The sequence below is a fragment of the Oncorhynchus gorbuscha genome, linkage group LG24, assembly GCF_021184085.1.
Source record: "Oncorhynchus gorbuscha isolate QuinsamMale2020 ecotype Even-year linkage group LG24, OgorEven_v1.0, whole genome shotgun sequence".
Classification (NCBI taxonomy): domain Eukaryota; kingdom Metazoa; phylum Chordata; class Actinopteri; order Salmoniformes; family Salmonidae; genus Oncorhynchus; species Oncorhynchus gorbuscha.
Window position 1 is genome coordinate 43370069 of NC_060196.1, and position 13552 is coordinate 43383620.

Here is a 13552-nt window from a genome sequence, read left to right on the forward strand (position 1 = left end):
TCGTTGCCAGACCCACTGGCTCCAGGTCATCTACAAGTCCATGCTAGGTAAAGCTCCGCCTTATCTCAGTTCACTGGTCACGATGGCAACACCCATCCGTAGCACGCGCTCCAGCAGGTGTATCTCACTGATCATCCCTAAAGCCAACACCTCATTTGGCCGCCTTTCGTTCCAGTACTCTGCTGCCTGTGACTGGAACGAACTGCAAAAATCGCTGAAGCTGGAGACTTATATCTCCCTCACCAACTTCAAACATCAGCTATCTGAGCAGCTAACCGATCGCTGCAGCTGTACATAGTCTATTGGTAAATAGCCCACCCATTTTCACCTACCTCATCCCCATACTGTTTTTATTTAATTACTTTTCTGCTCTTTTGCACACCAATATCTCTACCTGTACATGATCATTTATCACTCCAGTGTTAATCTGCAAAATTGTAATTATTCGCCCACCTCCTCATGCCTTTTGCACACAATGTATATAGACTCTCTTTTTTTCTACTGTGTTATTGACTTAATTGTTTACTCCATGTGTAACTCTGTGTTGTCTGTTCACATTGCTATGCTTTATCTTGGCCAGGTCGCAGTTACAAATGAGAACTTGTTCTCAACTAGCCTACCTGGTTAAATAAAGGTGTTCTCAACTAGCCTACCTGGTTAAATAAAGGTGTTCTCAACTAGCCTACCTGGTTAAATAAAGGTGTTCTCAACTAGCCTACCTGGTTAAATAAAGGTGTTCTCAACTAGCCTACCTGGTTAAATAAAGGTGTTCTCAACTAGCCTACCTGGTTAAATAAAGGTGAAATAAAATAAAAATAAAAAAGATAAATAAACAAATAAAAAAGGTGTACCTGTTGTTGTATTCGGCGCATTTGACTAATAACATTTGATTTGTCATGGAAAGAGCAGGTGTTCCTAATGTTTCATACACTCAGTGTAGAATGTGAGTGAGGTGATATTGCTCAGTTATAATCCACATATCTACTTGCTGCTACAGGCAGAACTAAAACCATTTTAAGAGAAAGTATACACACACTCCCCAGTCCCCAATCCCCCCCCAAAAAAAATGTTTGGGTTTCAGATACACAAACCAAACGTGCAGAGGCAAACACACACTCTCCAATCCCTAATACAGGTGAAAATGATCCCAGTCATTGCCATGCAAGGAAGAGGGGAAACACAATCCACATTCTGAGAACGTCACACAGCCAAAAAATACATCCGTAACAAAACCACCCAGCAAGCAACACAAATTTGGTGGAGCATTGTAACTACATGCGAGTACACACACACAAAATATATTTCCATTCAAAATCCTATTTTCACTAACCTAACCTCTAACCCTAATTGTAACTCTAAAGCTTAAAATAGCCTTTGTCCTCATGGGGAAGTGAGAAATGTAGTCACGAGGGAGAATATTGTTTTACTATCCTTGTGTACCGAAAATCCTTGTGTGTGTGTGTGTGTGTGTGTGTGTGTGTGTGTGTGTGGGGGGGGGGGGGGGGATTTTAGGTACCCACTAGAATAGAAGAACAAGACCACACACAGAACCATCTCACAGACACACAAAACACAGGCATTTTGTCAATGCTCTGCAAAAAATGTGTTTGTGTCCACAGGGGGGCAGCACTAGCCTTTATCTGTGAAACAACAAAAACCAAGGAAGAGGACTCTTGGAAGGAAGACTGACAGTTGCGATATCACTCACACTAAACTAGAGACAGAGCTCTGACTGCACACGGCAGTGTGTTCATATGTGCCCTATTTCCCTCATGTACTAATTGTATTACTACACTCTAATTGTATTAGTACACACTTGTGAAATGGAAATGTGTTTTTGCCTATCCCAACTCTCCCTGAAACAACCTCGGAGAGTGGGGTCAAGGCCAGGGTCCGCCATCAACTTATACCCAGGAGCAATTAGGGTTGAGTGCCTTGATCAAGGACACAGACAGATTTTTCACTGTCACCCCAGGATTTCGAACTAGCGAACTTTCGTTTGGAAACTAGAATGTTAACTAGCTAGGAACACAACACACTCAGGAATAGGATTAGTACACCGAGGCCCTTCTGTACCAACATCACATGTGTGTGTATGGTAATCTGTTCTAAGCTGCAGAAGCACATGTTATAAACATCTTTTCACGCCCGGGCAGGAGTCAGGCCCGTGTGACACAGACACAGATCCAATCCACACAAGCCAACTGACTAAACATGCCAACACAGTTCCACATATGAACAGCCAATACATAGTATGTGACGAGGATATCAATAAATACCCAACGTGGAGCCGGACATGCCTTGATAGCAATACTGCCCTAAAATGCCATAACAGTATGTTTAAATACAGTACTATGACGAAGGATGATTCTCCTTGGTTGTCTTCTTTTCGGAGATGGACGCAATACGATAGAAATCTGTGAGACTAGGAGACAAGGAGATGAGGAGATGAGACTAGGATATGAAACAAGGAGATGGAGAGGAAACAAGGATGCAATGAAACAAGGATGCAATGATATGAAACAAGGAGATGAGAGGAAACAAGCAAATTGAACAAGTAGATGAAACAAGGAGACAAGGTGATGAAACAAGATGAGGATAGGAAACAAGGAGATGAGGATAGGAAACAAGGAGACGAGCAGCATAGACACTGAATCGTTCCATTTCCAGGTCAAGAATAGGGATAGACCATAATAATAAAATGGCAGCGTAACCGTGGAAACAGGCTACCCTGGAAACGGGGTCACACTATCCTCTGCAGAGACAGAGAGGCATTGAGGCAGAATGAGCTTGTGTGTGTGTGTGTGTGTGTGTGTGTGTGTGTGTGTGTGTGTGTGTGTGTGTGTGTGTGTGTGTGTGTGTGTGTGTGTGTGTGTGTGTGTGTGTGTGTGTGTGTGTGTGTGTGTGTGTGTGTGTGTGTGTGTGTGTGTGTGTGTGAACAATGCACCACTAAGCAGCTGATGGAAGCTACTGAGGGTCAGTTTGCAGTGCACTCAATTACTCTGGGCTACTTGGACTACTGCGTAGTGTGAGTTCTTACATTTCAGTGAGTCACAGAGAGAAGCCAGCAGCAGTGAGTCACAGAGAGAAGCCAGCAGCAGTGACACACATTACCCTCTCACACACACACACACACACACACACACACACACACACACACACACACACACACACACACACACACACACACACACACACACACACACACACACACACACACACACACACACACACACACACACAGTGAGTTTCAGTCCCAAAGTCTAACAGTCTTAAATAAAACCTCTCTCGCACCAAAGACACCCAGTGTCCTACCTACACACACACCTGACCTACAAACGACGAGAGAGAGTTGGGAGAGAAGAGGGAGTAGGCAGGGAGAGAGAGAGAGAGTTGGGAGAGAAGAGGGAGTAGGGAGGGAGGGAGAGAGAGAGTTGGGGAGAAGAGGGAGTAGGGAGGGTGAGAGAGAGAGTTGGGAGAGAAGAGGGAGTAGGGAGGGACAAAGAACTCAATCCCACTCACATACACTCAAACTATCGCCAGACATTTTAAGGAACTCAGAGTAACTCCCTAAACGGATTTCACTCCAGAGCCAAAGATTACACACACACTCACTGTATCCCTCGCCTCCGACAGCCATAATAAGTGTGTAGAGAAATTCTCTCCTTTCTTTTCAGTTTTCCTTCATTTGCTTGCTCTCTCTCCTTCCCTCTGTCATGATGAATCAGGGAAAGCAGTGACAGGCACGGCTCTGGCTTGTACAACTGCAGATCTCTCTCTTCCCCTTCCCTCCATCCCTTGTCCTCGCCTCCCTCTTTCACCTTCCCTCTGTGGCTCCCCCAGTGCCTCCCAGCAACAGCTGTGTTGAACCTTCAGAATAATAACAGCCCCACAGTCAGTGTGTGTGTGCTCTTCGTCCCTGACAATGCAGTCTGGCTTCCTCTTTCTTTACTGTGTTCTAAATGTGTGTGCTGTGTTTGGCTGATGGTGTGTGTGTGTGTGACTGATATCGTATGTTCTGTCCTCTGTTTGGAGCTTTGGTTTTACTGTTTGGGGGGAACAGAGTCCACATCAGAATGGAACAAAACAAGAGCTAGGACTGACCTGCAAGTGGACTAGGAGTCCAAAGCTCACTGCCCTCTCTGAAGAGATCCAAACTGAAACCCCTGGGAGTGCAGGGGTTAAACCTAACCACCCCATGCTGCCATTGGACATGGTATCATAGCAACCTTACCCCCCCATGTCTTAACCCCCTCTGTGATCCCCTCAGGATAAAAGTACCTCAACAGACTGCGTATAGAGATACTGACTAAGGAACAGAAATTACAGTACAACAAATACAATATAAACTGTAGACAACTGAAAACTACAACTTTACATCCAAACTCTACAAAAAAACTGTACAATACAACTAGTTAAATTGTAGACAACTGCAAATCTTTATAAACAAAAAAGCAACAACTCTACAATCAAATTCCAATGTCGAAACCAAATAAACCACACTACAACCACCACACAACCACCACCATACAGCCACACTACCACCACTGTACAACCACACTACCACCACTATACAACCACCACAACACTACCACCACCACTATACAACCACACAACCACACTACAACCACCACGATACAACTACAACCACCACTATATAACCACACAACCACTACTAGACAGCCACACTACCACCACTATACAGCCACACACCACCACTATAACCACACAACCACTACTAGACAGCCACACTACCACCACTATACAGCCACACTACCACCACTATACAACCACACTACCACCACTATACAACCACACTACCACCACTATACAACCACACTACTACCACCACACACTACACTATACAACCACACACTACCACCACCACACTACAACCACCACACAACCACACTACAACCACCACTATACAACCACACTACCACTACTATATACAACCACACTACCACACTACCACTACTATACAACCACCACAACACTACCACCACCACTATACAACCACACAACCACACTACAACCACCACTATACAACCACACTACCACACTACCACTACTATACAACCACTCTACCACTACTTACTATACAACCACTACTATACAACCACACTACCACTACTTACTATACAACCACTACTATACAACACTACTATACAACCACACTACCACTACTATACAACCACACTACCACTACTATACAACCACACTACCACTACTATACAACCACACTACCACTACTATACAACCACACTACCACTACTATACAACCACACTACAATTAGAAACGGGATGGTTTGGGCCCTGAATGCTGTATGGCTGAAAGCCTTGGTATATCTGACCGTACACCATGGGTATGGCAAAGCAAATACTTGTACTGTTGTAATTACGTTGGTAACCAGTTTATAATAGCAATATGGCACCTCGAGGGTGTGATATATGGCCAATATACCACGGCTAAGGGCTGTAACCAAGCACGCCGTGTTGTATCGTACATAAGAACAGCCCTTAGCTGTGGTATATTGGCCATATATCACACCCCCTCGTGCTTAATTACTTAAATATATAACCAAACTACAAATATACAACAAAAGCACAACTTTATGACCAAACTACAACCTTAAACCTACCTACAACTTTACAACCAAAGTACAACCTTAAACCCAACTACAACTTTACAACCACAAAAACTTTCCAACTGCCTGGTAACAGCAGCAGTTCTTGTGTTGCTAGGCAGGGATTTGGTCCAACCAGACACCAGATATCTGAAGTCTGGAGACGAAACTCCTGAGAGATTAGACAAGTAATCCTATTGGACCTTCAGACAGCCACAAGATCAGCCAGACCATAGCACTAGCCCCACATGGGGGGCAAAGAGGGACAAACAGCACAAAGACAAAAAAGCAACAATGAAAATGAGGGAGGGAGAGAGAGACTCACCGTGACTGGGGCTGAGCGCCATGTTCCCAGAATTCAACGCTTCATCAAAACGCCCGTATATTGTCTGTAACCTGGAGACAGGAGTTGGGAAAGGTCGTCAGAATACACACACACACACCAACATATGAGTAATCTGGATAGCGTGACATGAGAGAGAAAACAGCAACACGTGTTGTCTGAAAGTGGGTGTGTCTCACATGCTACTAACATGTATATATCAATGATGTTGCTCTTGCTGCGGGCGATTCCCTGATCCATCTCTACGCAGACGACACCATTCTATATACTTTTGGCCCATCATTGGACACTGTGCTATCTAACCTCCAAACGAGCTTCAATGCCATACAGCACTCCTTCCGTGGCCTCCAACTGCTCTTAAACGCGAGTAAAACCAAATGCATGCTTTTCAACCGATCGCTGCCTGCACCCGAATGCCCGACTAGCATCACCACCCTGGATGGTTCCGACCTTGAATATGTGGACACCTATAAGTACCTAGGTGTCTGGCTAGACTGCAAACTCTCCTTCCAGACTCACATCAAACATCTCCAATCAAAAACCAAATCAAGAGTCTGCTTTCTATTCCGCAACAAAGCCTCCTTCACTCACGCCGCCAAGCTTACCCTAGTAAAACTGACTATCCTACCGATCCTCGACTTCGGCGATGTCATCTACAAAATGGCTTCCAACACTCTACTCAGCAAACTGGATGCAGTCTATCACAGTGCCATCCGTTTTGTCACTAAAGCACCTTATACCACCCACCACTGCGACTTGTATGCTCTAGTCGGCTGGCCCTCACTACATATTCGTCGCCAGACCCACTGGCTCCAGGTCATCTACAAGTCCATGCTAGGTAAAGCTCCGCCTTATCTCAGTTCACTGGTCACGATGGCAACACCCATCCGCAGCACGCGCTCCAGCAGGTGTATCTCACTGATCATCCCTAAAGCCAACACCTCATTTGGCCTCCTTTCGTTCCAGTACTCTGCTGCCTGTGACTGGAACGAACTGCAAAAATCACTGAAGTTGGAGACTTTTATCTCCCTCACTAACTTCAAACATCAGCTATCTGAGCAGCTAACCGATCGCTGCAGCTGTACATAGTCTATTGGTAAATAGCCCATCCATTTTCACCTACCTCATCCCCATACTGTTTTTATACTGTTTTTTATTTATTTACTTTTCTGCTCTTTTGCACACCAATATCTCTACCTGTACATGACCATCTGATCATTTATCACTCCAGTGTTAATCTGCAATATTGTAATTATTCACCTACCTCATGCCTTTTGCACACATTGTATATAGACTGCCCATTTTTTTCTATTGTGTTATTGACTTGTTAATTGTTTACTCCATGTGTAACTCTGTGTTGTCTGTTCACACTGCTATGCTTTATTTTGGCCAGGTCGCAGTTGCAAATGAGAACTTGTTCTCAACTAGCCTACCTGGTTAAATAAAGGTGAAAATAAAAAATGACTCTCCAAGCAAAAGTGAAGCATCTGAACCTACAGCACCTATGACCCTAACTCACAAACACACCGAAATGGCTATTATATTACTGTGGAGAAACAGAGCTCTACTCCTATTGAGCACATTAATAGTGACAGCATGCTGATCATCCAGACATCTTCTCATTGCCATTAATGAGTGTTGGAGTAGGAACAGGAGACTGTTCTGAGCGTCACCATCTCAATAACACCGCAGGAATCCTAACGAAGTCCACGACGTCACAGACAGACCATCTGTAACATCTGCCACACACACACACACACACACATCTGTTTGTAACAAAACACACATTATTACTTACACACACCTCAAAGGATAAGGTTGAGATTAATAACATAGGACCAGAGCAAAAGTTTGTAACAAAACACACATTATTACTTACACACACCTCAAAGGATAAGGTTGACATTAATAACGATAGGACCAGAGCAAAAGTGTGTGTGTGTGTGTGTGTGTGTGTGTGTGTGTGTGTGTGTGTGTGTGTGTGTGTGTGTGTGTGTGTGTGTGTGTGTGTGTGTGTGTGTGTGTGTGTGTGTGTGTGTATACACACCGTCCTGCTAGCAGTCAAACCCCCAGACAGCTTAGCTCTTCTGATTACTGACGATTAGCGATAGGCTCCTCAGCTTCGTAACATTTCCACACCGCTCAACAATTAGCCGACATTAGCATTTCCATATTGATTTATCCCCCGAATTAGCATAGCCGTTATCCAAATTAGCATAGCGATATCATTTCCATACGGGATGATTAATGGGTCAGTGTGTTGCTGCGTAGCGTAGCGGTAGCTCCCATGCTACTGTCACACTGGAGTCCTCTGCTCTTTGTATCCAACATGGTGCAGTGACTCAGAGACCGAAGGAGGGAGAGGGAGCAAATTAAAGAGGGAGGGCACAAGAGAGGAAAGGAGGAGGAACTGGGAAGAAAGAAACAGCAGGAGACAAACCGATATTACACGGCACGCGACGAAGCACCATCCATCATCTCTCAGACACATACACCACCCGGAAAAGGTTCAATCTCAGGGAAAGGCTTTGTGTGGGTTTTGTATGACATGGAGCAGGGCAGTGTGTGTGTGACAGCGTAGATATGCTGTTCCCCTTCACATAACCTCCCACACAGAGCACACAGATCACACAGATTTCAAAAAGGGGGAGGGGTGTTGGCGCTGCCAGCACAGGGAGAGAAAAGCTGCCCCTCCCCCTCTCTCTTTGTCCCTCCCTCCCTCTCTCTTTGTCCCTCCCTCCCTCCCTCTCTCTTGTCCCTCCCTCCCTCTCTCTTTGTCCCTCCCTCCCTCCCTCTCTCTTCGTCCCTCCCTCCCTCTCTCTTTGTCCCTCCACATGTCCTCCCAGTCTTTCCTTTTCCCACTCCTTTCGTTTGTCACATTTATCATAGATACCCCTTCATCTTCTCCTTCCCTCTCCACTCCTGGCCAAAGCGCACACATGTAAAGACTTCTCTTCTCACCCAATCATCTTTCTTTCTCAAAATCATTCCCTTTCCACCTCTTTATTATCCCAGCTCTACATATCTCATCCTCCTCTCTGCCTCTCCCTCTGTCCATCTCCCACTCCCCCTTCTCGTTGACCTTTTCCTGATATGTGATCTGGTCATCTAGGCCTCTGGCTGCACCCCCATTCCACACACACTTCTCTAAAACAGGCCTAAGCAGACAAAGCTCTGACTGAATAGAATGTTCTCTCAGACAGTGTTTGTCTGTATCAGTTAACATCAAAACATGTGACAGACAACACACACACACTATTTATTCATACATGAGAGAAAGAGAGATGGAGAGTGCAAAAGGGAGAGAGGGGAGACTGTGCTCAGAATGATAACACTCCAGGCTCCTTATTACGGTAACCACGGTGACCAGAGCAAGTCCCTCAATGAAGCTCTTCAGACTGCACACTCCTCCCTCTCTGTATTGTCCAGTGCCCTCTCCCACTTTCTCTGTCCCTCCTCCCTCTCTTCCTCTGTATTGTCCAGTGCCCTCTCCCACTCTCTCTGTCCCTCCTCCCTCTCTTCCTCTGTATTGTCCAGTGCCCTCTCCCACTTTCTCTGTCCCTCCTCCCTCTCTTCCTCTGTATTGTCCAGTGCCCTCTCCCACTCTCTCTGTCCCTCCTCCCTTTCTTCCTCTGTATTGTCCAGTGCCCTCTCCCACTCTCTCTGTCCCTCCTCCCTTTCTTCCTCTGTATTGTCCAGTGCCCTCTCCCACTCTCTCTGTCCCTCCTCCCTCTCTTCCTCTGTATTGTCCAGTGCCCTCTCCCACTCTCTCTGTCCCTCCTCCCTTCTTCCTCTGTATTGTCCAGTGCCCTCTCCCACTTTCTCTGTCCCTCCTCCCTTTCTTCCTCTGTATTGTCCAGTGCCCTCTCCCACTTTCTCTGTCCCTCCTCCCTCTCTTCCTCTGTATTGTCCAGTGCCCTCTCCCACTCTCTCTGTCCCTCCTCCCTCTCTTCCTCTGTATTGTCCAGTGCCCTCTCCCACTTTCTCTGTCCCTCCTCCCCCTCTTCCTCTGTATTGTCCAGTGCCCTCTCCCACTTTCTCTGTCCCTCCTCCCTCTCTTCCTCTGTATTGTCCAGTGCCCTCTCCCACTTTCTCTGTCCCTCCTCCCTCTCTTCCTCTGTATTGTCCAGTGCCCTCTCCCACTCTCTCTGTCCCTCCTCCCCTCCTCCCTCTCTTCCTCTATTGTCCAGTGCCCTCTCCCACTTTCTCTGTCCCTCCTCCCTCTGTATTGTCCAGTGCCCTCTCCCACTTTCTCTGTCCCTCCTCCCCTCCTCCCTCTCTTCCTCTGTATTGTCCAGTGCCCTCTCCCACTCTCTCTGTCCCTCCTTCCTCTATTGTCCAGTGCCTCCCCACTCTCTTCCTCTATTGTCCAGTGCCCTCTCCCACTTTCTCTGTCCCTCCTCCCCCTCTGTATTGTCCAGTGCCCTCTCCCACTTTCTCTGTCCCTCCTCCCTCTCTATTGTCCAGTGCCCTCTCCCACTTTCTCTGTCTGTCCCTCCCCACTCTCTGTCCCTCCTCTCTTTCCTCTATATTGTCCAGTGCCCTCTCCCACTCTCTCTGTCCCTCCTCCCCTCCTCCCTCTCTTCCTCTATTGTCCAGTGCCCTCTTCCACTTTCTCTGTCCCTCCTCCCTCTGTATTGTCCAGTGCCCTCTCCCACTTTCTCTGTCCCTCCTCCCTCTCTTCCTCTGTATTGTCCAGTGCCCTCTCCCACTCTCTCTGTCCCTCCTCCCCTCCCCCCTCTCTTCCTCTATTGTCCAGTGCCCTCTCCCACTTTCTCTGTCCCTCCTCCCCTCCCCCCCCTCTCTTCCTCTATTGTCCAGTGCCCTCTCCCACTTTCTCTGTCCCTCCTCCCTCTGTATTGTCCAGTGCCCTCTCCCACTTTCTCTGTCCCTCCTCCCCTCCTCCCTCCTCCCTCTGTATTGTCCAGTGCCCTCTCCCACTTTCTCTGTCCCTCCTCCCCTCCTCCCTCTCTTCCTCTGTATTGTCCAGTGCCCTCTCCCACTTTCTCTGTCCCACCTCCCCTTCTTCCTCTGTATTGTCCAGTGCCCTCTCCCACTTTCTCTGTCCCTCCTCCCCTTCTCCCTCTGTATTGTCCAGTGCCCTCTCCCACTTTCTCTGTCCCTCCTCCCCTTCTCCCTCTGTATTGTCCAGTGCCCTCTCCCACTTTCTCTGTACCTCCTCCCCTTCTCCTCTCTTCCTCTATTGTCCAGTGCCCTCTCCCACTTTCTCTGTCCCTCCTCCCTCCCCCCTTCTTCCTCTGTATTGTCCAGTGCCCTCTCCCACTTTCTCTGTCCCTCCTCCCCTTCTCCCTCTGTATTGTCCAGTGCCCTCTCCCACTTTCTCTGTCCCTCCTCCCCTTCTCCCTCTGTATTGTCCAGTGCCCTCTCCCACTTTCTCTGTCCCACCTCCCCTTCTTCCTCTGTATTGTCCAGTGCCCTCTCCCACTTTCTCTGTCCCTCCTCCCTTTCTTCCTCTGTATTGTCCAGTGCCCTCTCCCACTTTCTCTGTCCCTCCTCCCCTTCTTCCTCTGTATTGTCCAGTGCCCTCTCCCATCTCTCTGTCCCTCCTCCCCCTCCTCCCTCTCTTCCTCTGTATTGTCCAGTGCCCTCTCCCACTTTCTCTGTCCCTCCTCCCCCTCTGTATTGTCCAGTGCCCTCTCCCACTCTCTGTCCCTCCTCCCTCTATTGTCCAGTGCCCTCTCCCACTCTCTGTCCCTCCTCCCTCTCTTCCTCTGTATTGTCCAGTGCCCTCTCCCACTTTCTCTGTCCCTCCTCCCCTCCTCCCTCTCTTCCTCTGTATTGTCCAGTGCCCTCTCCCACTTTCTCTGTCCCACCTCCCCTTCTTCCTCTGTATTGTCCAGTGCCCTCTCCCACTTTCTCTGTCCCTCCTCCCCTTCTCCCTCTGTATTGTCCAGTGCCCTCTCCCACTCTCTCTGTCCCTCCTCCCCTCCTCCCTCTCTTCCTCTGTATTGTCCAGTGCCCTCTCCCACTTTCTCTGTCCCTCCTCCCCCTCTGTATTGTCCAGTGCCCTTCCCACTCTCTGTCCCTCCTCCCTCTCTTCCTCTGTATTGTCCAGTGCCCTCTCCCACTCTCTGTCCCTCCTCCCCTCCTCCCTCTCTTCCTCTGTATTGTCCAGTGCCCTCTCCCACTTTCTCTGTCCCACCTCCCCTTCTTCCTCTGTATTGTCCAGTGCCCTCTCCCACTTTCTCTGTCCCTCCTCCCCTTCTCCTCTGTATTGTCCAGTGCCCTCTCCCACTTTCTCTGTCCCTCCTCCCTTCTCCCTCTGTATTGTCCAGTGCCCTCTCCCACTTTCTCTGTCCCTCCTCCCTTTCCCTCCTTCCTCTGTATTGTCCAGTGCCCTCTCCCACTTTCTCTGTCCCTCCTCCCCTTCTCCCTCTGTATTGTCCAGTGCCCTCTCCCACTTTCTCCCTCTGTCCCTCCTCCCCCTTTCTCCTTCTGTATTGTCCAGTGCCCTCTCCCACTCCCTCTGTCCCTCCTCCCCTTCTCCCTCTCTTCCTCTGCATTGTCCAGTGCCCTCTCCCACTCTCTCTGTCCCTCCTCCCCTTCTCCTCTCTTCCTCTGTATTGTCCAGTGCCCTCTCCCACTCTCTCTGTCCCTCCTCCCCTTCTCCCTCTTCCTCTGTATTGTCCAGTGCCCTCTCCCACTCTGTCCCTCCTCCCTCTGTCCCTCTCCCACTCCTCCTCCCCTTCCCTCTGTATTGTCCAGTGCCCTCTCCCACTCTCTGTCCCTCCTCCCTCTCTTCCTCTGTATTGTCCAGTGCCCTCTCCCACTCTCTCTGTCCCTCCTCCCCTTCTCCCTCTCTGTATTGTCCAGTGCCCTCTCCCACTCTCTCTGTCCCTCCTCCCCTTCTCCCTCTCTTCCTCTGTATTGTCCAGTGCCCTCTCCCACTCTCTCTGTCCCTCCTCCCCTTCTCCCTCTCTTCCTCTGTATTGTCCAGTGCCCTCTCCCACTCCCCACTCTCTCTGTCCCTCCTCCCCTCCTCCCTCTCTTCCTCTGTATTGTCCAGTGCCCTCTCCCACTCTCTCCGTCCCTCCTCCCCTCCTCCCTCTCTTCCTCTGTATTGTCCAGTGCCCTCTCCCACTCTCTCTGTCCTTCCTCCCCTCCTCCCTCTCTTCCTCTGTATTGTCCAGTGCCCTCTCCCACTCTCTCTGTCCCTCCTCCCCTTCTCCCTCTCTTCCTCTGTATTGTCCAGTGCCCTCTCCCACTCTCTCTGTCCCTCCTCCCCTTCTCCCTCTCTTCCTCTGTATTGTCCAGTGCCCTCTCCCACTCCTCTGTCCCTCCTCCCCTTCTTCCTCTGTATTGTCCAGTGCCCTCTCCCACTCTCTCTGTCCCTCCTCCCCTCTTCCTCTGTATTGTCCAGTGCCCTCTCCCACTCTCTGTCTGTCCCTCCTCCCTCTCTTCCTCTGTATTGTCCAGTGCCCTCTCCCCTCTCTCTGTCCCTCCTCCCCTTCTCCCTCTCTCCTCTGTATTGTCCAGTGCCCTCTCCCACTCTCTGTCCCTCCTCCCTCTCTCCTCTGTATTGTCCAGTGCCCTCTCCCACTCTCTGTCCCTCCTCCCTCCT

At 48.9% G+C, this 13552-nt stretch overlaps 1 protein-coding gene across 43 annotated transcripts in view; it reads right to left on the reverse strand.

The window, feature by feature from the left end:
• Positions 1-13552, reverse strand: part of clasp2 (cytoplasmic linker associated protein 2) — a 136499-nt gene that overhangs the window by 69916 nt on the left and 53031 nt on the right. For 41 of the 43 annotated variants that reach the window (XM_046326204.1, XM_046326196.1, XM_046326193.1 and 38 more), the window contains exon 7: positions 5953-6023. In XM_046326204.1, coding sequence (XP_046182160.1) covers positions 5953-6023 — 71 coding nt within the window. Of the gene's footprint in view, positions 1-3615; positions 3797-5952; positions 6024-8017; positions 8521-13552 lie in introns of those variants that run through there. The other 2 variants (XM_046326213.1, XM_046326212.1) reach the window with 2 other exon arrangements.